General features: G+C 32.6%; 1 protein-coding gene across 1 annotated transcript in view; it reads right to left on the reverse strand.

Moving 5' to 3' along the window:
* The window catches only part of EEA1 (early endosome antigen 1), a 105,126-nt gene continuing 77,699 nt past the window's right edge, over positions 1–27,427 (reverse strand). Inside the window, exons 19-30 of the mRNA XM_033118210.1 lie at positions 26,100–26,239; positions 19,452–19,782; positions 18,241–18,342; positions 16,332–16,526; positions 11,752–11,934; positions 6,580–6,765; positions 5,142–5,273; positions 4,003–4,188; positions 2,830–3,068; positions 2,441–2,561; positions 1,737–1,835; positions 1–1,036 (exon numbers count right to left, since the gene is read on the reverse strand). Of these exons, the coding sequence (XP_032974101.1) occupies positions 914–1,036; positions 1,737–1,835; positions 2,441–2,561; positions 2,830–3,068; positions 4,003–4,188; positions 5,142–5,273; positions 6,580–6,765; positions 11,752–11,934; positions 16,332–16,526; positions 18,241–18,342; positions 19,452–19,782; positions 26,100–26,239 (2,037 nt within the window). The 3' untranslated portion in view covers positions 1–913. The remainder of the gene's footprint in view (positions 1,037–1,736; positions 1,836–2,440; positions 2,562–2,829; positions 3,069–4,002; positions 4,189–5,141; positions 5,274–6,579; positions 6,766–11,751; positions 11,935–16,331; positions 16,527–18,240; positions 18,343–19,451; positions 19,783–26,099; positions 26,240–27,427) is intronic.

The raw sequence follows: 27,427 nt of genomic DNA on the forward strand, positions 1-27,427 counted from the left end.
AAATAAGATTGGGTCTTATATTAATTTTTGCTCCAAAAGATGCATTAAAGCTGATGGTCCAGCTAGGTCTTATTTTCGGGGAAACACGGTATTACTCATCTTCCAACTGGAGGTGAGTGTGGGAGGCTTTATAGGATTCTTAATGGAGAATATGTGGGAGTTTAAAAATGATGTAAAAAAAGAAAAAGGAAAATTAACCCTGATCTTTAAAATATAACCCCAGGATAACCATAAAAGAAGCAAATTGGTTTTACAGAGGTTTTTATAAAATCCATCCAAGAGAATTTAATCAGTATTGTTAAACCAAAAACCATGTTTGAGATCTTGGTTAATATATATTTCAATATAAATTGTATTTAGAACACGTGAGTAGTAAATTTATAACATAACAATGGAACGAAAGTATTGACCTGTATATAAGAAAAAAAGAGTCAGAAAGTTTTATAGTTCTGTGCATAACTTCACAAATAGAATATTTAATATATTTAATGTGTTATTGTGCAACATATATGAGGTGATAACATCATTCATGTACATTTCTGTACACTAAATTTGGGAGAAAGAAATAAGTTATGGACATATACTCATGTAATTTGTTAACAACGAAATTAAATTTAAAAAAATACATTGCTATTTTCTGTCCAAAGTTTATTTACATTTCATTGGCTAATTCTAGACTTGGCATGAAAGCTGTTCCAGGGGTAAAATGGAAAAAAAGTAATGAAAGATGAGCCCAAGTCTCACAAAAATAAAAGAGTTTTACTTGATATTGATAACATTCCAAAATAGATGAATTCTAAGTTGGTCTAGTATTGCAACCACTTCCAAATCAAATAGTAGTCCAAGACCTTTATTAAGTACATTTATTAAAAATCGAATGTTAGTGTAATACTACTCTGAAGTTGTGATAACATTATCCTTGCAAGTCATTGAAACATGCATCACAGACACGAACAGGCTTCTTGGAAGAAGGAGTTAAGGCATTTTTGGCTGAACACTCAGCACAGAAGATATTTCCACATTGTCTACAGTGATGCTGTAAATGACAAAATTAAACAACTTTAAGCATAGAAACTACACCAGACACATGATGAGACTACAAGAATACTGCAAACTGCACTGTGAAGGTATATTAACTTTCAAGTGATTAGTATATTATTTAATAACAGAACATTTTAATACATCAATTTAATCCCTTAGTTAAAATGCATGCTATCTATTAATCAGATACTATGCTAAACATTTTATATGGATTTTATCATAGAATTCTCAAAAGAAACGAGGCTTTTAAAAGTGTTAATAAAGTACCTGTATCAGGTGAAAAACTACTATTTGCTCAATGTCTCAGGCATCATTTCTTCAATGGGAATATAAACTTGAAACATCACATGATGGTATTATTTAGAATAATTTTTTTTTAATCTCTGCTTTTTTTTTCCTTTAAAAGAACCCAATGATGACTAAAACATATGAGTTTAATACTGGCACAGTGATTCAGAAAACGATTATTCCAAAGAGCAACTAAGTAAGAAAGCAACAACTGAATTTAAAACTAAAATTGAAACATATATGGTAACCAGAAACTAAATTGCATGAAATTTAATTATTCTATGTAGATGTAAATTAACCAAAAAAATGGAAAAACTTTTAATCTGTCAAAATTTACTTTGATGGTTAAAACATTGTCACAGAGGAATAAAATCCAGAGCCATAGCAATATAAACAAAATCATTTACCCGTCTCACTGTTACTGAAAAGCCTTTCCCACAGGCCATACAGTTTTGTACTTCATTGTCTTCAGCCCACTTTCTATTCAACGCTTGCGTATGTTTGATCTAGTTAAAAAAAAAAAATCAATACATTGTAATATTCAATGTTTTAAAGAATGATGGATAATTTCTAATTTGTTACCTGAGTTTTACAAACTTTCAACTATAAGCACCATGGGATAAAATTTTAAAAATGAGAAATACTTTAGTCAAGTTCCATTGTCAAAAACTGCTACATTCTTAAGTCTGAATGACAAATCAATCAAACCAATCCAATTTTATTCCTCAAAGGGATTGGTAATTTCTCACATTTGATGATTTCCCACCCATCCTAATCCTAATGATCAATCCTTCCTTGGGACTCCGAGCACATATTCAGAACATTTCTTCAACACATAGCAACTCGTCCATTCCTTGGTGCACTTGCATTTTCCCAGTACTGACAATTCATGAATGACATAGCTCTCCACCTAATCCCTGGGGTCTCTCAGACAAGTTCTTTCCCTCTTATATTTAATTACCCATAACACCTATAACACTACTACATACACAGTAGTCACTCAAAAGTGTTTATTAAATATTTGAGGGTTTTTTTTAAGGTTAAAAATATGCTTTTTACTAACAGGTAAATGCTGGACTAAAAAACTGCCTCACATCGCCACGTGACTCACTTGAAGGGACTGATTTTCTCTGCCCAGCTCCTGCACTGCTGCAGTTGTATTATCCAGCTTTCTTTGCAATTCTAGTACTTTGGTTTGAAGCTTTTCTATTTCACCTTCTCCTTTAAGACATCTAGAATAGATTGCAAAGAGATAATTAAAAAAAATGTATTAAAGACCCTTCTAGAACACAGATAATGAACTACTTTAGTAACTTCAAATACAATACATTAATTTCAACTATTGATTGTTTTAAGGATTAGTTTTTAAATGGCTACTTAAATTTCTGTAGGCACTATGCACTTTTATCAAGACTCTTCTTCTATATTAATAAAATGTGGAATATGACATCTTTTTATCACTTAGAATGAAAATAAACTAATTTTACTAGAATCAGTCACCTTTCTAGAAGTGCCCTCCTTTCATCCTGATTGTTCTGAACCGTTGCTTCTAATACTGCGATTTCACCGCGTAAGTCATCCGTCTGCTTCTCGAGCTCACTAACTCTCCGCTGACTAGACTGCCACTCCTTCTTCACAGTGCCTAAGTTTTCATTTAATGCTGTAATCTGCATGGTAAGTTTAGCTTCATTTTCTTCATGCTTCTTCATTCCTACTTCTTTTTCTTTTATTTCAGAATGCTGAGTAAAGGAAAAATAGTGAGGAAAGAAACCTATTATAAAAGTAGTGTAAAATACATTTAAGTTAGTTATTGAATTGAAAATACTGGCAATATAAACAATATTACTTCTTCAAGAAAGAAGGCAGGACAATATATTTCATTATACACTAATAAAATTGAGTCCACAAACATCTGTGTAATCTGCATTGGCTCCAATGCCAGAATGCTGAAGTGATGGTCAGCAAGCCTCTTATAAGATCCAGCTAAAGTAAGGCAAGTTGAGAGTTTCCTTTTCTCCACTAGAGCAGGGGAAGTACACATACGGATGTGTTCTGGAGACAAAGTGCCCTGGAGACAAAGCTAGCATTTTCTTATGTCTCAAATTCCATATAAATCCTTTTGTCTCTATCAACCTGCCAAAAACCAATACAAACCCTTCAAATCACTGTGTGAATGGAGACTGCAATTCTTCAACTAAAACTTTCAGCGGTCAAGTTATCTGGGGATATTGGGCCTTAATCCAATAAAGGAAAGCCAGGTGTTTCCCACTTGGCATGCACAACTTAGGGAAGGAAAAGCAGACTTTGGTCGTCATGATTTTACACGGAAGTTTCTGTTCCCCGTTATCAACACTGACCCTGACCAAACACAAGAGTTTAATGTGATTAGCATTCAATCTACAGAGCTGTGGATTTGTTTTTCTGGCACTAAAACTGTTTTCATTTTTTCTGAATTATGTGTTATTGGATTTTCACTTATATAAACGAAAATATAATTACAGAATAAAATATTTCCAATCATATATCAGTTGTTTAAACAAACCAGATCTCCTTTAATAAAAATTAAAATGTTAGGCGAGAATTTGAATAACTTCTAGGTAGAAAAATCCTCTCTTACTGGATTGATTTACAAAACCAATTACAAAACACACTTTACATCATTAACTTACTGACCAATTTAGCTTCCTTCTCAATAAATTCTTTCTTGAGCTCATCTTCTTCCTTCTTCACCTGCTCTTTTAGCGTCTGCTGATTTCTCTTCTCCTGCTCAAGGGCTGCCTTCAGCGAATCTACTTTCCCTTGAAGCTCTAGTTTCTGCTGGATCAAAAGCTGTTTGGCATCCTTGAGATTTGTTACTTCCTATTGAAAAAGACCAAATTAAATCATCCTTTATAGGAAATATTGCAAAATGTAGCTGAAATTTATGCAATTTATCACAATATACACAACGTTGAGTTTTAGCCTCTTCTTTAATGAGGGTCTTAAAGTTCAGTATTTCAAACAACTGCTTAAAAAGATGCAAGATTATTTACTTCCTGCTCAACAATCATTTAAATTTAAGTGACAGTTTATATTTGATGTTTTGATTGAATCATGTGAAAAATTTCTACCCTGTTTCCCCTTCTTCATTTAGCAAGTGTTTATTAGTCACCATGTAGGTACTACACACTGTGTTAGGTCCTGGGGATTTACACAAAAGTGAATTATATACATTGCCTGATTTAAGGAAGTCACGTTTGGGAAGAACATAATGACATAATTAGTTATAAAGCAAAGTTCTAACATACTGATAGACATAAAAGGTATTAGGAGAGGACTAAAGAGAGAATCTAACCTTTCTCTAAGAAAATGAATAACATTTTCCAGAGCAAATTATAAACAATTAGGTTCTTCAACTGGCACCCTAACTACGCTGATGACAGGAAAATGTTCAATCGATTATTAAAGAATTTTAGGATGAAAACAATGAAAAAAAAGAATCCCTTAAAATCTTAACCCTAAACTCATATATTTTGAAGTTGACTATCTACAAGCATAATTTTCTAAATCAATAGCTCTCTTATCATCTCAACAAAATCTAAAATTTTTAGGGTTACTTTGCTTTATTCAGTAATCGGAAAACAAAAGTAACAGTTTTGATATGTATGTAGATATTAAGCAACACACGAGTTCTCGGAGAGCAAGAGAATTTGTCAAAAACAACAAAACAATGTTCTTGGTAAATAGCAGATTCTCAATAAATAAATACGTATATATTTTAAATTTAAACAACCATAATACAATACAAAAGAACAATGATTATCTTAACATACCTTTGTGCTTTCTTGCTTGTGGGACTTGAGTTCTTCATACAGTTTAGCAATTTCCTTTTCTTGTCTACACGTAATTTCCTCTACATCTGCCAATTTAGATTTTTCATTTACTAGTTCTTTTTCTTTCAGTGACTGTAGAAAAATTATTTATTAAAACACAATTTTATAGTAAACATTTAACTGACAATTAATGTAATAAAAATGACTGCTACTATTTATGACACTGTCTCTGCCCCTTTCTACCTTAGTTACCATGAGCAAATTACTTTCCTTCTCTTGCCTCCACGCCCTTAGTCATACAATGTGAATAATGAGGTCATTCTAAGGATTAAACAGTTAGAGTTAATACTGTAAAATGAATAGTGCCTGGCCAAAGTAAAAACACTACAAAATTTAGCCAAAACTACCATTCTCACTCTTATTGATACTCTTTTCATTGTTATTATTATCATTATCTTTATATAAGGCACTTAGCTAGGAGTATTATATATTATCTAATTTAATATCTATACTAGCTGGCTTTTTTAATCCTCATTTTATAGGTAAACAAACAAAGGTTTAGGGAAGTTAAATAATCCATTAGACTTAGAAGCAAAACTAAAACAAGGTCTGCTTAATCTATAGCCCTTGCAACAAAAGGTCTATAAACTATCCTGTCAGAATTTTCTAAAGTTGAGGCACAAATCATGAACTTCACTTGAGCTTCACCAGCCCCACCCACAAAAACATCCCCCAATCTTTTTAATTAAAGACAATTTCAGAAATTCCATTATATATATATATATATATATATATATATATATATATATATATATATACCAAGAACTTCAGGAATTGCACACTTCAGAATAAGCTGATGGAAATAATACAATTTCAATTACGAAACCAAAAATGAAGTGTTCCCTAGACTCTGAATTTCTCTTTCATATAGGATTTTAACTTATTTTTAAATGTACCAGTCATATAATACAATGCTTTCAACTTTATAACATCATCGTTTATACAAAATACCCCTCACTTCCCCTTAGAAAAAGCTGGTTCTTAATTTTAGGAATTCTTAACAAGCTTAAGAATGATTTCTAGACCTTTTATTATCTCATTCACACATCAAGAGGATAACATGTTATATGAGAAATAGTTGAGGAGCTATATTTTTTGAATAACCAAGGGTCTATGGTGTGAAAAATAGATTAGTTTGTAAAACTAAAAGGAGCAGCAAGAGAAAAAGGGTAGAAATGAAAAAGGAAGCTATTTTAGGAAAGACTTCCTAGCATTAAGATTCCAATTACCAAAAAGCATTTCATCAAAAACCGGAAGCCCGTCTGAGAGAGCTGTTGAAAATAAAGGTGGTGCCCGTAATGAGGGTAAGAGGTTTGACTGGATGACCTCACGGTCACTGCAACTCTGAGATTCTAGACTTAGTCAGAAAATGAAATACCTTTTCTTTTTGAACATCTTGTAGGGCTTTAAACTGCTCCTTCAACTGCTGTTCTTTCTTTGCTGCATCCTGCTCCAAAGTAGCCTTGGCAGTCTTCAGTTCTTGAATCAATTTATTTTGGTTTCCAATTTGATTTCTGTTTGTAATCAAGTCCTCCTGTGCTAGAGAAAACTTCTCTTCTACAGACTTATAAAAAACAAATTCCCCAAATTATTATACGTCATTTTGCTTTTTTTTGCAAATTTCAACAGAAACATAACAGCTAACATAAGCCTAGTGGAAAGCAATAAGCTATAAAAAGATAGTATGTTGTGCCATGCCCTTCAGTATCATGCAAAAGAGAAAGTATGCTAGATAATTAACTCTCTTGCCTATGGAAACATTTATAACATAAAATACTTGATAAAGCCAAAGTAATTCCAAAACCTCTAGAAATAATCTGTTAAGTATTTACTAGCTAAGTGATATGAAGGAATATCACTTATTAGTAAGTAGGGACCATATCAAACACACTCAGAGAATATATATCTATATATATATATGTATATACACACACATACATACATATATATACATATATATGTATACATATGTATGTGTATACATATATATTTATGGTTAGAGAGAAGACATGGAGAGACATTTAAAAAGATATAGTTAAATCCTACGCTATGTGAACATATATGTTTTGTAGGATCTTTGATATTTCTTGACATGCTAAAACCTTTAATAAGTAAAAAGGGCTTTTCCTTCTTGGTAAAAAGAATAAGTATATTTCACATCTGCCAACCTAATCAAGTGACCTGAAAAAGGGAAGTCAACCAGACATCTGAGGCTGTTTCTGACGAGGCCATCACCTCATCCTCTAACTTCCCATCCACGTGGCACAGTAGTATTGTCAGTTAACACAGTCCATAGTTGCTGACTGTTCTAACGCCCAAATATTTTGAGAAGCCAAAGTTGGGGGAAAGGGACAGCTTTTTGACCTATTAGGTTTGATTTGGAGCAGATATGTTAGTAGGCAGGTAATGGAAACGGCAGGAACTTTGCCACTCTCAGCTGCTGTGGCTAAGGATCAGCGGGGGCGGGGGGGGGAACTAACTCGAAGATCCTCTTCCTCCATCTAGAAGAAGTTCATCTTTCTTATTCTGCAGAATAGTTCCTTTGAAAAGGAGGCAGAAGATAGAATTCAGGAAGGATCCCTGCTGGTCAACCTCACCTACAGTAGGCATTCAATAAAAAATAGATGAAAATAAATAAATGAATGAAGACCTTATTTAAGGAGCTTCTTAATAAGGCTTCCTGGAAGAGAAAGTTTATTCCTTACAAATAACTCAGTTCAGAAATCTTTCTGATATAAATTAAATTTGCATTTTCAGAAGCTTCCAGTAGAACATAAAGAAGTAATTCTAAGGCTTCTTTTTCAGGAGAGACCTAAAGTCCTCTCGTCCTTTATTAATCAAGCACCTACCATTAAGTGAGTACACTACTAAGGTACAGGAGGGAACAGGACGGTCCTGACTTAAAGGACCTGACTATGTAGCCTGAAGAACAGAACCAGCATGTGAAATGGGAGCTGTACAAGGTAGCAGAGCATTTGCTATGTGCTAAATGCACAGAAAAACGACACGCGTGAGAAGTTTCTGTGGAATGTGTTTACAGAAGGCTTCAGGGTGTGTGGGGGAATTGACGCAAGTATCATAAGGAGTGAGAGTGATTTCCGATAAAAAGAACAAAATCGGACAATGCCTAGTCCATGCAGCCTACAGCAATAGGAATTAGGTAGTAAAGGTCTTGATCTAAAGCTAAAGAATACCAAGGCTCGCTAGGGCCAGAGAGCAACAGTGCCCTCAACCTCTGACCACAAGAATTCCAAAATGCTCATGGTTTAAACAAGCCTAGAAAATTTTAAACACATAAAAACCCAGTGACTAAATCTTTACAGTCAAGTTAAAAATCTGGACTACTCTTCTTCTGAATATGCCAAGACATATTGCTCTAATTTGCGTGTGAATATTCATCTACATCATTCAGTGGTATATTGCCATGTATTTTAAACATTCCTTTTATGTTTCTTGTTGCAGACTATGTTTTTTCATCTGCTCGGCAGCTCTTCCCTTAGGGGGCTCCTCTCTCCCTTTCAGTGACTGAGTTGGGGCTATCTGTAACCCATCCACTCCCACTGGACGAGGCAAATCCCTGAGTACATCAACTACCAACCTTGACCCTGAATCAATATCCCAATCACATTACCGTACTGTAGCTAAAAAGAATGTCTGCAGTGTTCTGTGGTAGCTCTCGTGTTTTTGTCTGGTCAACAATTTTTCCCTTTCTTCTTTCAAAATAAAACTTAAAAATTTTTAGTTATCACTTTTCCTTGATGACTGATGAAATGACATAAGGAAGAGTACTAGACTGAGAAGATTTATATTTAATTCTGAACTTATTATCCCAAAATTTTCACTTCACTCAGGGTACAAAATTTACAATTAAATTTCACTTTTACTTTTCCTCCACAATAAAGAATAGCGCACAGCACAGCCAATTTGAAATATCTAGTCAACAAACTTAAGTATTTCATAAATAATCCAGCAGATGGGGCTAAAGGCATAGATCAGGCGAGACCATCATCTGCCACTCCACTGGTGTCTTGGAATGCACTGTCAGCCCACAGATGGCAGCCTTGCCTTAGGCAGGTGTCATGTTACAAGCTTCCGAGATCAGATAACATCACTGAAGCGAAAGAAAAATGATGGCTGATAGCCATCTCTTATCCTGGCCTACAATAACACCTAAACTTGCCTAGGAATTTATTTCTTTTCTTTAAAGTTAACTTCCTAAGTAGTTCTGATACTTTTCAATTTGGAAGCATTAATACAGAACTTATCAATACTCTATTTTACCAAAAAAAAAAAAATCTAATGAAAGGATGATAAAGGAATAAAAGGCTGCAACACTAGGCCCATCACAAACCAATACTGGCCTCAGTCTACACAAGGAAAACCTTCGTCTACACGAGGAAGCTTGGGAATAGAGGATCTATCCGTGGCCTCTTAATAGTTGTGAAACTCCACAGCAGCTTTATCCCTCTATCTTTCACTTTTTGCCCATATTTACATTTGAATTATTTTTTCATGTATAAAACTATTAGTATATGATGTAGATTCCAGTCATAATAAAAATGTTGTTGGCTTAATGAAAGTATATGGATTTACTATGTTATGTTCTTGGGGAAAATACATCCATATAAAAAAAAGAATGTGATTTCTGTAGGACTTCTACACTCAGTGAAGTTTCATCTCCTTTATCACCTAAATATCCTTCAAATTCATCCACACTCTTCCTCTTTACTCTTACTAGCCCAAGCCACCATCATTGGCAACTGGACCACTGCAGTTTCCTCTCTAGTCTCTACACTCAGCCATAATCCCCTACAATCCATTCCTCATCCTGCAACCCACAGTTGGCCTAAAATACAAATCTGAACAAATCCTTTCAGTGGTTCCCTACTGCTTTCCAAACTCTTCCACAAACATTCCCTGACTTTCAATAGTGTTGTAAAGAAAAAATAATAATAATTTAAAGCTATTTAAACTGGAAGCAAATAAGACACTTTCTAAGTTTCAGGTGGTGTTTTTATCTTATAACAACTCTTACTAATTTTGAACTTAACCATATACATATATATTCTACCGTTGGTACTATGAAAATTCTTTTACCAAATTTCCTAATGCTTTGTCAAACCATTAGTCACCACTCATCCCTTCATTTCCCTTGCAGCCTGTGTGTGTTTAGCCCTTTTGTTTCACTTGTCTCTCTCATAAATCTCTTTTGTTCCATTCTTTTTAACTTTAACCCCAGTTCTAATCAACTCATACCTTGATTACTGGAATTTATGGAGGAAGGAAGGGAGATAGCCTCCTAACTTATCTCTCTAACACTAGTTTACCCCAGGGTCCAGTCCAAGCTGTCTGTAAGCCACTTCCAGGTTAAGTTGCCTAAAATACTATTTTTTCATTTTACTCCTCTGCATAGAGTTTTCATTTTTTCCCCAAACATAAAGTCCTATCATCCTTGCTAGGCATCTAACCTTTTTAACTTTGGCTTCCAAATACAAACTAGCACTCTAGCAAGACAATTATGTTAACTGTCTCCTGGTTTTGCTCATTCCCACTGCAGCTCCTTTTCTCAAATGTGCCCCGAGTGAAATTATTTTTCTCAAGACATTCTGTGTATTTAAATTCTATATATTCTATATATCCTTCTTGACCTGGTCAAGTCCTACTTCCTTCATAAAGCCTTCCCTATGACAGCCTGTGAATAAAATACAGACTTAGTGTGTGTGTGTATGTATGTATGAGTATATACATACATATATATATATGTAACATATATAAATATTCTGATTCTCAGAATTTTTCAATAATGCACTTGAAATTAAACAAACAAAAAATCCAAACATAAGGAAGAAACAAAAGTAAAATATTTAACTGTGACAAAAAAAATGATACCTCAATGCTAATACATAAAAATTGTTTACCCTTTTTCCATATCCTTCATTTTAATAAACATGATACTTTATCGAATCAAATAGTATTGCCAAGGACAAAGTTTCCATATGTTTAGATAATGAAGGGTAAGTTTACTTTGAGTTATAACCTCCTAATTTTAATCATCAGGCATTCCAGTAGTCTTGGGAAGGTAACAAATATATAAAACTAAGTCAGTATTGCCTGACCACAATAAAATTTTTGCATTTTCACAAGTGGTTTACATTTAAAACTCCTTAGATTTTCTAACAGTAGTACTGTTTAAAAGTTATTTTTTTAATTATACATAAAGACAGCAAATTCTGAGATAAGCTAATAATATAGCAACATATTTCTAAATTATTTTGCTATTATAGGTATGTTATTTTTAAATGTCTGTACTTACATATATCAGATATTGTTATAAAACAATTTAATTTTTAAAAAGCATGTTACTCCAAAAATAGTAATTTAATAAAAAAATCATTTAATAATTTAATAAAATCAAAAAATAATTTAATAAAAAAAGTGTGATATTCAACAGATACTAACATTCCCTTGCCCATTTGGGTTGAAATCAATCATTTAATTAATGTCTATGAACAACTTACTGAGTTTTTATGATAACTATAGCTTACTATACCTTAAGATCTTGTCTTATGGCAAGAAGTTCAGATTCCTTCCCATAGAAATCAGACTGGAGCTGTTTTAGGCTTTCCTGACTTTTCTCATAGGTGTTTTGTAACACTGACATTTGCTTCTTCTCTGCTGCAAGTTCCTGTGCTGCTTGCGCTGACTGTTGCTGTAGCTTATTCTCAAGCTCTGTCTGAAACATACAATAGTTATTTAAAACAGTCTGCATACCAAAAACCAGTCACAAATATAAAATGAAATCCACATAACTAAGAAGATTCCTGAGAACAAACTGAACTGCATTTATGCCTCTAAACTCTTCTACTTTACTAGAGTAACTTACTTACTTTACAGTTACAAAGTTAAAGAATTACAAAATCCAGCAAGTCCTAATGTAAAAACCAAAAAATGAAAAAGCAATTAAATAAAGAACAAAAGCATTTCACTGGGAAGTCTTAAGTATCAGGGTCACAGGTGACTGAGAGTACCAACCATATTCGGAAGGAAATCGCAGTGCTAGAGGCTTTAGAAGATGACATAGCTTAAGGTTAAACTAAAGGAAATTTCTACAGGAAAGAAATTAAAAAGCTGTTACTATGCTGAAGTTTTTGTTTCTAGTCCTTGAAATATAAGAATAATTTAGGAAATTTCTACAGGCCATCTTTATTAATATCAAGGCAGAAAAAGAAAATCTTGCAAAGGTCCAATTCCTCTAAACTCTAAACTTGTCTTTAGTCTTTAAGAAGATTCAGGAGATATGCACTAATTATGACATAATTAAAGTACATGTATGCAGAGTATGAAAATAAGCATATGGCTTTTAACATAAATACACTACTTTAGTGAAACTGCTATTGAGGTCACCAGCAACCGCCTTGTTCCAGAATCCACTTTGTCTTTGTCCACATTGGACTTGACCTCCCAGCAGTACTTGAAATAGTTGATGATGTCCCTCTAGAAACACTCTTCAACCTGGTTTCCAGGGCACCTTACGTTTTAGGTTCTCCTTCTACCTCGCTGGTCATTCCTTCTTAAAATCTTTTACTAGCTCTTCTTCTGTGTGACCTCTTGATGTTGTAGGGTCCCAGGTTCTGGCCCTGGCCCTCTGCTACTTTACATACAGTCTCTTTCCAGATCTCATCTAGATCACTTACAACTGACTCCTGAATTTATGTCGCTAGCTCCAACCTCGCTGCCTGAACTCCGGCCTCTTTATATCCAGTACTTCCCTGACCTCTCCACTGAATGATTGATAGATATCTATCTCTAGCGGAACTCTTGATTAATGACAGCAACCCTGCTCATCAAAAAGCTACTACTTCCCCCATAAATATGGCCGTCTATCCACTTGCATAAGTTACAAACCTAGATGTTATTCTTGATTCCTCTTTTCATAATTTCTTACCATCTGATCCCTCAGCAAGTCCTGATGACTCAAATTCCAAAATGTATTCCTAAATCTTCCACTTCTAACACGTTAGCGCATGCCATCATCATGTACTGTCTGAACTATTACAATAGTTTTTCAATGCCTTCCTTGCTTGCTCCTTTTCTCCCTTTAGTCAGACAAACTGCACCATTCTCTGCTCAAAATTCTCCAATCAATTCTTATTGTCCTTAGAACAAAATATATCATTCTCTGTTATCCTATACTCCACAAGTTTGCAGGTGTATGCTTTGGTCACTGGCTACGTTTCTGAGCTCATCTCATATTACTCTTCTCTCCCACTATACTTAACCTACATTGGTCTTCTCTTTTTAGAAAATAGCAAACTTGTTCTGGCCTTAAAGTCTTTGTACTAGTTGTCCCCGCTAATCTTTGTAGGGATAGTTCTTGTATTTCACCTATCAGCTCAAATCTCTTCAGACAGGCTTCTTTGATCACCCAACCTTTAGTAGGGCTCTGTCCCATCACTGTCTTTCACATCACCTTGTTTAGTTTCTTCCCGCAAGGAAGTGTAAGCTCCGTAAGAAAAGGTTCCTTGTCTGTCCGTGGCTGTATCTCCAACACCCAGAATTGTGCCATGGCATAAAATATGCCTAGCAATATTTCCTGAATAAATGAGTGACAAATAGAGTTGAAGTGGAAAAGTCTGAAACATCTAGTAAGAGGTACTGTAATGGCCCAGGTAAGAGAAAACGATAGCCTGGACTAAGACTGTGGCTGTGGGAAATGAGAAGCGGGGAGTTGATCCCCCCACACATTCTCTGATAACATCCCAGGCCACCTCCCTTTCAGTTTAGATTTTTAATGATGAAGAATTCCTGGACATCAGACTATAGTGCATTTACACATTTTCTTTGTACAATACTACTTCTTTTCTTTAACACTTTTTCTAGTGCTCTTTCTCTTTAATCACTTTTATGGTTTTCATTAAGCCCTCTGCAAAGTCTCAATAATGACCATAATGGCCCTGAAGCCTTATATTTGGACCTTCGTTATTTTATTCTGACAGAGTCATTCATTCATTTAAAAAGTTATTGATAGCTTATTTGTTAAAACAGTTCTCTGACTTTGAGGAACTCAAATCTAGTAATGAGAAAGTTAAATTAAAAAACAAATCAATGCAAAAATTTAATAATTAACAGAAGTAAACTCAAAGGCCCAAAGGAAAACGCAGGAGGGTCAGTCATTTCTCTTTTATCCTTCACAAAATGGTAAGTTTTGCTCTAAAATGGGTCTGGTAGCATTTCTCCCTTCTTAAAACCCTTAAAAATACATTACCTCAAACTTTACAACAATTCTATGGTCCCATTTTATTTACCTCAAAAAGATAAATCATTTCCCTGCGAGCATAAATCTAACATGTGTTATACAAAATTGAAATTCAAATCTGCCTGACTCCAAAATTTACCTTCTTTCCATGATGCTACACTGCTTTTCAACAAAATCTACCTCTTCTTGCTTTTCAATGATTCTCCAGTTACTCTCCATTCCAAGTCTAATTTACAGAGACTAGTTATCCACCCAATACTCCCCAAAATACTGTCCTCCTCAAGGTTAAGAAGTGTTTTCATTATTATAGCATCTATACACTAACTAATAAGTGAACTGCTATGGCTGAATGTTTGTGTCTCCCCAAATTCACGTGTTGAAATGCAAACCCTCAATGTGATGATATTTGGACATGGTGCCTTTGTGAGGTGATTAGGCCATGAGGGTGGAGCCCTCAGGAATGGAATTAGTGCCCTTACCAGAAGAAACATAAGAGAGATATTCTCTCTCTCTGCCATATGAGGTTACAGTGAGAAGGCAGCTGTTACAAACCAGGAAGTGGGCCTTCACCAGACATTGGATATGTCAGTTGCCTTTGCCTTGGACTTCCCAGCCTCTAGAACTGTGAGAAATAAATGTTCATTTTTCAAGCTACCCACTCTATGGTATTGTTGTCATAACAGTCCGAACTGAGACAACTACCAATAAGAACATTTCCTCTATGTCTCATAATCTTCAAGGTGTCTTCTAATAAAACCATGCAAAGCATAGGCAACATACATTAATCATAAATCTGAAAGAAATCTTACTGTAACCAATAATTTAATGAAAAAGAAAGTGTGCTAAAAATAGTTGTTTTTTTCTTAATTCACTAAGTTACGATGGTATAAAAATGAAGATCTGGAGAATACTTGGATACCAGGCTAACAGATTTTCAAGAAAAAAAAAATGACCTCAAGTTATCAAAGCATACAACAAAATATGTATTGTGATAATTATATCCTGACCTATGGTTTTATATAATAACACCAAAAAAAAGGATAGAAAAATATGTCTACTCCTGTTTGTATTATTAGAAAACTACTCTTTTATAAAGTGGCATAATAATTATAAAAATACTGGGAAACATAAACTATATATTTATGCAATTATTTTTTCTCTAGTAATATGATAGCCAACTCTTAATGACATGAGACAATTTATTTGTTCTCCATAGTAGGGATTTTACTTCTCTCTTCTTCATGGAACTAATATGCACATTAAAAGTGGGGAAAAACCTCATTTTGTTCAAATATCAAGTATAGTCCATTTTTATTAACTCTTGATCTGGAGAACTATCAAAACACATTTAAGAATGAAAAATAGATGCTCAATATTAAATTGGAATAGGTTTGGAAATGGAAACCATTATGATGTAACTTAAAATATCAAACAATTATGCTACATGAAATCTATACTACTGAATTTTTTTCATATATCCAATTTTGTGATTTTTGTTCTTGATTATTTTACTTTAATAATTTATTTTTAAATTCCTTTAAAATTTCCTAATATACTAGAAAGGTTGTATAAATCATTCCTTTTAACATTGTGTTAGTTATATGTTATTTTACAAAAGATCATTTTATGTCTAGCAGATAAATACTTAGTGCTAGAATTTTAAATAAGAATTATCTGACAGCATTGTTATAGTGAATGGGAATCCGGACTTAGATATTTAATCATATAATTAAGTATTTTTATACATTTAACTTAGAAATATTTTGAGCATATATACATTTTTCTTTGTTGCAATGCATTTGTGTTAATTATCATATTATTATCTTAATTATAAACTTTTTCTTCCCATGAAAAGTAAACAAATATATCACTACCTTCAATGAGATAGCAGTTTTAATTTCTCCCTGGAGTACTTCAATTTGCTTTTTCTTCTGTTCAGTCAATTGCTTTAGCTCATTTATGTTCCCCTGAAGTTGCTGTTCTTCTTTTTCCTTTTGTTTTAAAGTATTCTGGGCCTGTGTGACTTGTCCCTGCATTGAATTGAGTTCCAACTTCAACTGATGAGAAGCCTAAAAGAAAATTAAATCTGTTTAGCATTCATTTATTCATTCAAAACACATTTACTGAGGATCTACTACATGCAAAGCACTATTCTAGATAGAAACTACTGCACTTATTGGCCACACGTAATCAGCAGTAAACTAAAAGAAAAATCCCTGCCTTCATGGAGCTTTCATAACAGACACTATTCACTATTACATGATATGCTGGATTAATCTTCAATATTCACTTAATCCTACCCATTTTTTTAAAATTTATGATTATATATTTGGATAGAGCTTGGAAATGAACTAGACTAGTATTCCCTTGTATCATAGAAAATAAGATTATCAACATCACTCTTTAGATTGCTGGAATGTCTACTGTCATTCTAGAATATCCTCAAAATGCTAACTGAGCCTGTTGCCCATGGTTAATCAGAAAGAATAGCTCCATATTAAGTATGATAAAACTAAAATCACGTCTGGCAAATATGTTTAGTATCTGTCTGATGACAATAAATTATACCACACGACAGATTCCTCATTCAGAGAAATGGGACATATTTTGCTACTACCTTGCTTTTACAATCTACTAGCATATACTTCTGTTCACACTGAGGTTCCTCTGTGGCCATAGTGAACCACTACTATTCCCCACCCTTACAACCCAAATCATGTATGTTTTCATATTTTATGTATATTTCATTAACAACCTAATTTGAGCACTTGACCATGTTCAAAGTTACTTTTTAAAAAGTTTCAGTGCTACATACAGATGCTTCAGCTTATTTCCAATGCAAAGGGAAATATTTCTGTGCAAAACAGGAGTCAGGTAATATAACAATGATGATTACGTTATTATAATCAATGATAAAATAATAGCTAATATTTGAGCATTTATTTTGTTATAATCAGTGTTCTAAGCACTTTGAAATATATTAACTCATTTAATTCTCACAATAATCCTATGACATAGATTCTATTATTAGCCCCATTGTACTGCTGAGGAAACTGGAGCACAGAGATTAGGTAATCTGCCTAAAACAAAGCAAGACAGCATAGCTAACAAATGGCACAGCCAGAAATATTTCTGGACAATCTGGATTCAGAGCTTGGGCACTAAGCCACCATAATTTCATATTAAAGACTTGTCAGGAGTAGGTTTTACTGCTTTATCAAATCAGATCTCTAGAAAGCTAGCACATGACTGGACTCTAGTTGCTAGGGTTATGTCTTCATAGAATAACAACTAGACATTATAAACGTTTACTTACTCATTTGCTTATTTGTTTCTGATAGAAAGCAATAGAAGCATTAACCATAGAAAAATCTCTTGATTGTTATACAATCATTATCCAAATATACCATTAATGTAAATGTCAATGAAATAAAGAGTCCTTAAAAGGTCATTTCTATGTAAAGTCTATCAAATTTTTTTCCAACCACCATAATGTTCCTTAATCTAGATTATCTAATTATAACTCTATAGTTAGTTGACTCAATTTTCCATCTTTATTAATTATAATCCTCAATTCTGGGCCTTTTATTATAAACTAGCTTTTAGTATTTTTTAGTACTAGGTAGAACACAAATGACAATTTGAAACTATATATATATGATTCATTACATTTCAGAGAAATAAACCTTCCTTTGACTTAAGAATCAGTGAAGATAGTTTTAAAATATAAAGACTTTATTATGCTTTACATATTTTATGTTACAAAAACAGAGAAAATCTTACCTCCTTCTCTTTTTCAAGTGACTTTTTCAGTTCATTTTGTTCCTTAAGTGTGCTTTCCATCTGTACTTGAAATTGATGCTTCAATTCTTCGCAAGTTTTTTCCTAAAAAAATGGAAACTATATTATGCAGAAAATATTTGTAGTAAGTTTAAGAAGTCTGGTTTATAAATTTAGTAAGATCCACACAAGGAAATGAACAAGAATCATTGCTGGTTTAAGATGGGGTAAAATTTTCCATTTCATTTATAAAAACAGGCAAATATTACAGCAGTAAAGGGGGCAAGACAGGAAAAGGCTAAGAGTGTCTATCAGCAACCAACTCACAATAAATATTTTAGATAATATTTAGACAATATTTTAGAATACTTTATGACACAAAATTAATTATAATTAATTAACTTATCATGAAATTTTAAAGTAAAGTAATGGGCTTCAAAAAATGGATGCAAGGAAAATTTTTAACAGAAAGTATTAAAACAATAAATAAAAAATAATCACATATAATTTAAAAGGGAAGATGTACAGATAAGATATGCTTTCACCAAACAAAAAGGAATATAAAGGCAACTTATTATCATGTGTTTTTTATACTGCTAAATACTTTCACTGACTTTCATATTGAGAACAAAAGGATTTTACTTTCGCTGTTACTCTTTGTCATTCTGTGTTTAACTATTTCTGAGAATGCATTCCCCTTTAAATATTTCCTCAGACTATGAGACTTTTTTTCTCTTTAGTTTAAATAGGTTTTATGGTATCTTTAAGACATGGTATTATCTAGAATTTTAGAATATTCAGTAAAGATTATAGGAAGATTATAAAAAGTTTATAGTACCAGAATGATAAAATCATCAAGGTCTTTCTGGTCTTTTTTCTTTTTTTTCAGACAAGTGAATAACGTTTCAACTAGTAGCTATAGTCTCTGTGGATAAGTCCCTGACAAATCTGCAGTCTCTCCCAAATCTCACATCATACCAACCATAGAGAAAAGATTGTATATTCAACGGAAAATTTCCTGGGCCTTTGGAAAATTACACACACCCACGACAATATCCTTTTCTCAGGTTAAGTAATTCCAATTCCTTTCTTCATGAGAGCTATTTAAAATCTTTAAACGTAGGATGAAAAGGCAATAGTGAATTAAGCAGAAAAATCTGTATACTTTAAATACAAATCACTTCTACCTAAGAAAGTAAATGTAAACAACTAACCAAATCTAATATAGCAGCCTTTCCTTTCTGATTTTCCTTTTCAAATTCACTTCTGGAGTTCTTCAAAGAATCAGAAACTTTTGATAATTTCTCTTTTGCTGCAGAAAGCTCTGCCATTAGAGTTTCTTTTTCCGTCTTCACTTTTTGTAGTTCTGTTACTGCTGTTTGAATTTTGTTATTCAATTCCTTGTGCTGCATCTTTGCATCTTTACTTAAATTTTCAATTTCTTTTTTAAGAATTATTTTTTCTTCCTCTTGCTTGGTAAGCATTTGCTTAATATTTTCAAGGGCTTCAGATTTTTCCTGTAGGTCCAACTTTGTACTGGATACTCTAAATATTCAAGAAACAATTTTTTTAAAATAATGCATAATACATCATCCCTAATTTACCAATAAAAATTAATAAATTATTGAGCTTTAAAATTTCAATAGTTAAGTTCTGTAGTTAAGAAATAAAAATAAAAATTTAATATCATAAAACCACACAACTGAAAAATGCCTTAAAATATATGATGTGATCATTAACCAGAAGATGATTTTCCTCAAGTCAAATAAGTTAGTGGTAAAGCCAAGACCATCGAAGCCTCCTGATTTAATCCAGTCTTGTCCACCACAATAGATCCCCAAAGAAAACAATGTATACAGCAGACCGTCTAGTCTATAACAGCCAGAAAAGTGTTCTATGTACCCTAAAGAACATACTTATTGTGTTAGACAGACCCTAAGTACATAGAGAACTTTGCCTCTTGTAAACATAAAACACATTATGTGTGGTAGATGAGGGTAAAAGGGATCAAATATATGGTGATGGAAGGAGATGATATATAGATGATGTATTACAGAACTGTATACTTGAAATCTATGTAACTTTACTAACAATTGTCACCCCAATAAACTTCAATTAAAAAAACACACACATTATGTGTTTGATAGTTCTTAAACTTCAAAACACTTAAGGTTAACCTAGAAAAAATACATTAAATAAATAAAAGAAATATTTCATTTCAAACAAAGAGGAAAGACAAAAGATTTACTTTAATCCTAGAGCCTAGAAGATTACACATGAGATTTGTTATCATTTCTCCCTTACTATAAGTTTTCTACACTCAAATGAATAAGCTACGAGAATGAGGAAATGAAGATACAGCTTAAGGAAAATTAAACTAAAACTTTTTTGTTTTCAAAAAAGGAATGAAATTTTATATATATATGTGTGTGTGTGTGTGTATATATATATATGTGTGTGTGTGTGTGTATATATATATACACACACACACACACATATACACACACATATATACATATATATATATATATATATATACACATATATATATATATATATATATCCAAAAAACACACATTAAATCTCAACCATTTTTAAAAGTGAAAATAAAACCAGATGCAAAATAGTAATACTTCTTGAATGCATAGTATTTCCAATGTACTTTAGAATCAGTATAAATTAAATTCATCAATATGTTAAAGAGTGATGGTTAAAAGGATTTACTACCCACATATTTGAAGTTGTGTATTAATACAATAACAGAACCTTGAAATGTTCCAACTTTTAGTCTCAGAAACTTACTTTTATGTTCTAAAAAGTAGCTAGAAAAGATGAAGTTAAGTACATTCACAGGATACTGTACTGTATCTAAATAATACTGTACAGTATTAGACACTGCACTGTATCTAAATAATATTTAAATATACTAGTATTATTTTATCATTTTAATATAGTTAAGATCTCTGTCAACAAACTCTAAAATTAAAAGTTGACAAACTTACTATGCCACTTAACTTTTCTATAGATAATTATTATAAAATCATAAGACTGTGAATCAGTAAAAGCAAACAGAAATAAGGGCAAGAACAATCACTGTAAAACATTGTTTATAAAAAAAAGTAAAGGAAATAATAAATAAATCCACAACTATAGTTGGAAACTTTCACATCCCTTTATCACAAACTGACAGAACAACCAGAACAACAACAACAAAAAATTGGCAAGGAATAGAAGATTAGAACATTATCAACTACCTTGACCTAATTGATATTCATTGAACACTAACCAAAAACACAGAGTACACATATGTGCACATGGAAAATTAACCAAGGTAAATAACACACTGGGCCATACATAAGACAGTTTGAAAAGTCTGAATTTTACTGAGTGCGTTCTCTGATCACTATGGAATTAAATTAGAAATCACTAACACAAGATATCTAGAAAAGCCCCAAATAGTTGGAAAGTAAACAACATATTTCTAAATCACCTAAGCATCAAAGAAGAAATCACAAAGGATATTAGAAAATACGTTAAACTGTAGAGTAATGAAAACACATTGTAAGATGTGATTTGGAGGGAAAGAGTTAGATGCATAGATGCTATCAAACCCCAGATACATTTACCCAGTCCTCCCTTACTAGGTAGTACTCTAGAAGTGCAAGACCTCACATAAGAATGTTTGCAAAAAGTATGTAGGTAAAAAAGATCTTAGTACTGAAAGGTTTGCCTACCCCAAAATGATGTGGAAACCTGAGTGAGTTCTGAACCACAAGATTAGAACACAGAATAGAAATGGGCCCATTTCCATTTAGCCCATTAGAAATGGACAGAACCATTGGGCCAATAGGGGCCTTGGGGAAGAGAACAAGAACCAAGACAGAGATGTGATCTTCATGGACCAATGACTATTTAGTGGGTGATATAAAGGATCAGATGTGCTCCCCAAATAGGTAGGCACTGGAAAGTTTCATTTAACAGTGAGGAGACATGCCATTTGAGGTACAAAATGCACCCCTATATCCTCAAATTCAAAGTATCAGGACGCAATTTACTAGATAGGAGAACAATAAATTTTTCATCATCACTCCCAAAATAAGAATGAAACCATGAAGGTTTGAAACAACTTAATTAACTCTGCTGGGTTTTATTTAATTTCCCTGAAGGGTACTTTTCCCACGTTCTCAGCCTCCAACTTTACTCCTGAGAGTCAAGGACCCTAATCGCCTTGACACAGAAGAAGTCCGTCCACTCAGAGTGGCCTATTTGGCATTTAGAGACAAAGTCTACTGAAGTGTGACAGGTCATAGCCCTCCTATGAAGACATCCAGATGAATGGGGTGGAACTGATTTTTATTCATCAAAATTCTGGTGAGCTATGTTTCCACTTTAGATCGATAGCAAAACCCAATTCAACCATCAATATCAAGGACTAGCTAGGCAAGAAACTAACTCTACCTTGGGACTAAAGGAAAAACGTCCCTGGCTCAGCACTTTTATGGATTTATGGCATTTGTCCAGAGGCACATACCCTCTCTGCCACCAAAGACATTTGAAATTTCATTTACCAATTAATCTTTTAGGATCCTAATATCGTCTAAACTAATCCACCCTTATACTCAGAGCTGTCAATGCACCCATTGAGCATTTAGTGTAAATGAGAACAGGATAATCTTCATCAAGATAATTTATTCCATCTGTTGAAAAATTGTAATATTATATTGATTTTATTAAAATAAGGAACATAACTACCATCTACAAAAATCTCACATCTAGCATTGACAAAATGCAAAGGGGGTAAGGAACTGAGAAAAAGACTATAAAAAGTGGACAGCCACAAGGAAGCTTCCACATTAAGAAGCTATAAAAAGAAGAGCAAACTAAACCTAAGGAAGAAAATACTAAAGTGGAGAAAAAAATGAAATAAAAACCTGACAAAGAAAATCAAATCAAATTTTTTGTATAAAATTTATAAATCTAATTAGATTGATCAAGAAAAAGAGAGAAAATAAATTACCACTATTAAGAATAATAATGAGACATCACTACAGATCTTACAAGACCTTAAAAGCATAATAATATAATGAACAACAGTATATCAATAAATTTGAAGTTTAGATGAAATGGACAAATTCTTTAAAAGACACTAATTATCAATACTGATTCAAGAAAAATATTAGGAAACAAAAATATCCCTGAATGAATTGAACTCCAAATTAAGAAGCAACCCAGAGAGAGAACGTCAAGGCCAGGTGGCTCATTGTGAATTCAATCAAACATTTAAAGAAATAAATAATATCTATGTCATACAAACTCTTTCAGAAAATAGAGGAAGGCTGTCAATTCCTTTTTAAGACCTATATAACCATAATTCCCAAATCTTGATGATGATGTTAAAAGGATCTTGAGAGTATCATGCTAAGTGAAACAAGTCAGATGGAAAAGGACAAGAAAGAAATATCTGATTTCACTCATATGAGGGATATAAAACAGAAAGCAACAAATGAACAAACAAAAACTCACTGATAGACAGCAGTATGGTGGTTACCAGACGGAAAAGGGATGGGGCGAGGTTGAAGAGGGTAACGGGGGTCAAATATATGGTGACGAAAGGAGACTAAACTTTGGGTGATGAGCACACAATACAATATACAGATGTATTATAGAATTGTACACTTGAAACTTATATAATCTTATTAACCAATGTCATCCCAATGAATTTAATAATAAAATGAAAGAAAGAAAGAAAGAAAGAAAGAAAGAAAGAAAGAAAGAAAGAAAGAAAGAAAGAAAGAAAGAAAGAGAAAGAAAGAAAGAAAAAAAGAAAGAAAGAAAGGAGAAGAAAAAATATTACAGACCTCTCCTTTAAGTAGTTTAACTCACATTTCGTTCTCCATTTCAATAGCTATCATGAATGCATGGAAAATTCTAAATAAAGTATTATTAAGTTAAATACAGCAATATATAAAAAGAATAATACAGGATGATCAAGTGGGATTTATCCCAAGAATGAAAGATGGGTTTAATATTTAAAAATCAATCAAGGTAATTCACCATATTAACAGAATAAAGAAGAAAAGCTATATGAGCATATAATCATATCAAAAAATGCAGAAAAAGAAGTTGATAAAAAATTTTAAATGAAAACTAGTATAGAAGGGAATGTCCTCAATCTGATAAAGGAATGTAGGAAAAACTGACAGCTAACCTCTAAATTAATGATGAAACATTTAATGTTTCCTGCCTAAGATTGGGAACAGTGCAAGGATGTTCACTATTAGTGTTTACACTCAAAATTTTACTGGAGGTGTCAGCCAGGAATAAATCAAGGAAAAGGCATACAGGCCTACAGACTGGAAAAAAAGAAGTAAAACTGTTGCTGTTCACAGATAACATGATTGTCTACTCAGAAAATTCTAAGAACTCTACAAAACAACTATTAAAACAAAAAAGTAAATTTAGCAAGGTTAAAGGGCAAAAAGTCAATATGTAAAACTCAAACGTATTTTTGTACAAGCCACAAGCAATCAGGAAATTAGATTTTAAAAACTATTCCATTTACAATAGTATTGAAATACACAAAATATTTAGAAATAAATTTAACAAAAGATGCCCAAGGTCCCTATTTTAAAAATAACAAAATTTTGCTCAGAGAATTAAAGAAGACGTAAATATATGAAGAGATATACCATGTTCATGGATTAGAAGATTCAATATAGTTCAACGTTAGTTCTTCCTAAATTGATCTACAGATTCACTACAATTCCGATCCAAACCAAACCCAATAATTTTATTTGTAGAAATGGACAAGTTAATACTAAAATGTATATGGAAAAGTAATGAACTTAAAAGAGTCAATACAATCTTGGGAAAGCATTATGCTGGAAAACTGACACAACTGGCGTGATCCACCACAAGTTCATAGGATGGTACTGGTGTCAGGGTACCACACAGACCAATGGGACACACAATGGGACACACAGACTAATGGGACAGACTCCACAAACAGACCCACATATATTAGGTAAATTGCTCTTGACGAAAGTACCAAGCCACTCAATGAGAGAAAAAAAGTTTTATTAACAAATGATACTAGAACAACTTAACGATGTATGGGCAAAAAGGTGACCCTGGACCCCTACCTGATACCTCACACAAAAACAAGCTCAAGGTGAAACCTAGACCTAACTGTAAAAACTAAAACTATAAAACTCCTAGAAGAAACTATAATAGAATTCTTCATTAACCCTGAGAATAGGCGAAGATTTCTTAGAAAGGATACAAAATACTAAATATAAAAGAAAAAAAATGACAAATTGAATTTAACTAAAATTTAAAACTTCTAGTCATTGAAAGATACCACCAAGAAATGTAAGGCAAACCAGCTAGGAAAAAACACTTGAAAATCTGCTCATAAATATAGGCAATCTGCCAAAATGCATCGGAAAAGCTAAAAGAGATCATTTCTTACAAGAGAAAATATCCATTAGCTACTTGGTCCAGTGCCTCAAAGCAGAAGCCTGACTGCTCTTGCGGGATATATATAAACACACCTTTATTTGTTAATTTATGTTTTTTTTCAAATTGGTAAACAACTCAAAACAACTGCTTTAACCTAGAGAAATGAATACTGTATCAATGCTGAAAAGAGTCTAGATGAATCAAATTTTCAGTCCTTTCTAGTGAAGGTAAATTCAATGTTATGACTGCTTTATTTTTCATTCCCATTAACATCAGCAGTTTATAGAATCAACACAAAGAAACATTTAATAAATCTTTAAGCACTGTGATAGCAAAATTGAAATCTTAAGGAAATTCTAATACTTAGATTATAATCTTCTCCCTTAAGTAGTTTAACTTACATTTCTTTCTCCATTTCAAGTTGTTTACTGAGTTCTGTGGCTCGAAGCTCTAAATCTGTGTTCAGCTGTGTTTGCTGTTGTAGATCCTGCAAAGCTTGCTCCTTGCTTGCTTTAACTTCAAGAGTATCAGCTTCTAGTTTCTATGGAAGAAATATAATATAGTAAAAATTTTAATGTCAATAATTATTATTAAATATGATAACATTTTTGTTTTATACTCAAATTGGTGTTGACATGACACACAAAATAACCATGAAATATTTATGTTAGAATAAAAATAATTCTGAATCCATTGCTGATTAAAGCAGCTATTTATCTTGGAATCTTTCAGAGGAGCTAGAAGCAGGCTTTACACATGACAATCACAAGTTTTTACTTTTTAAAATTAATTCTGAATAAGAGAATAAACTTAAAATAATTATATTTATAATTTGAGTAAAAAATATTAAGTATGAAAAAACTAAGCAAAAATTCACGTATGGGTCCACTTAAAATATATTGTCCTTTATATTCACAGTAAGCAACACTGATGTAATTATATTCAAAACTAAAATGCAACTGTCATGTCAGCCTTCTCATTAACACCCATTGACCCAAAATATAAAGCAAAATAAATTTCTGATTATGCTTCTTTAATCTCTCAGTCTAGAGATTGTTCTTCTTAGTATAGTTTCTGTCTCATACATATACATATAACTGTACATTTTTACACATTTATAAAATCAAACTATGTATATAGGTTGAATATCTATAAGCAATGCATTTTCTTGTATAGTTATAATAATTCTGTACCCTAAGTATTTTATAAACTAATCTAAGTACCTGTGGCTCTTACTTGACTGATATTGGATATTTGATGTAACTAATATTAATTTTATAACAATATATTGAAAAACATATGGAATATTTCCTAAAATAACAAAATGTTAAAGATCTAATAATCACAATAGATACTACTGGTTCTAAATAACTACTTAAAAAGATACCCAATGGAATTCTCATTAGGCACTTTTCAATAAGACAGTTTTTCTGTTCTTTTCAACCATTACACAAAGTAATGTCATTACTGTTATCTCTGGCTATAAAGAACAGGAAAAGGAACCCATAAACAGAATTGTAAATGTAATTTTTCTTCCATGTAATATTGGTATGGATATATATATATACATATACACACACACGTCCCATGATTGTATAATCGTACGGAAGTGCCTCACTTGATTATGATGGTGTAACTTACATGTATATGTATATACAAACTTGAGAAATTTTTGTTTAACTGATAGTAGTTCCAATGTAAAGGACAAAGAACTCAGGTCAAATCCTTC

This window comes from Rhinolophus ferrumequinum, chromosome 10 (genome assembly GCF_004115265.2).
Source record: "Rhinolophus ferrumequinum isolate MPI-CBG mRhiFer1 chromosome 10, mRhiFer1_v1.p, whole genome shotgun sequence".
NCBI classification, from domain to species: domain Eukaryota; kingdom Metazoa; phylum Chordata; class Mammalia; order Chiroptera; family Rhinolophidae; genus Rhinolophus; species Rhinolophus ferrumequinum.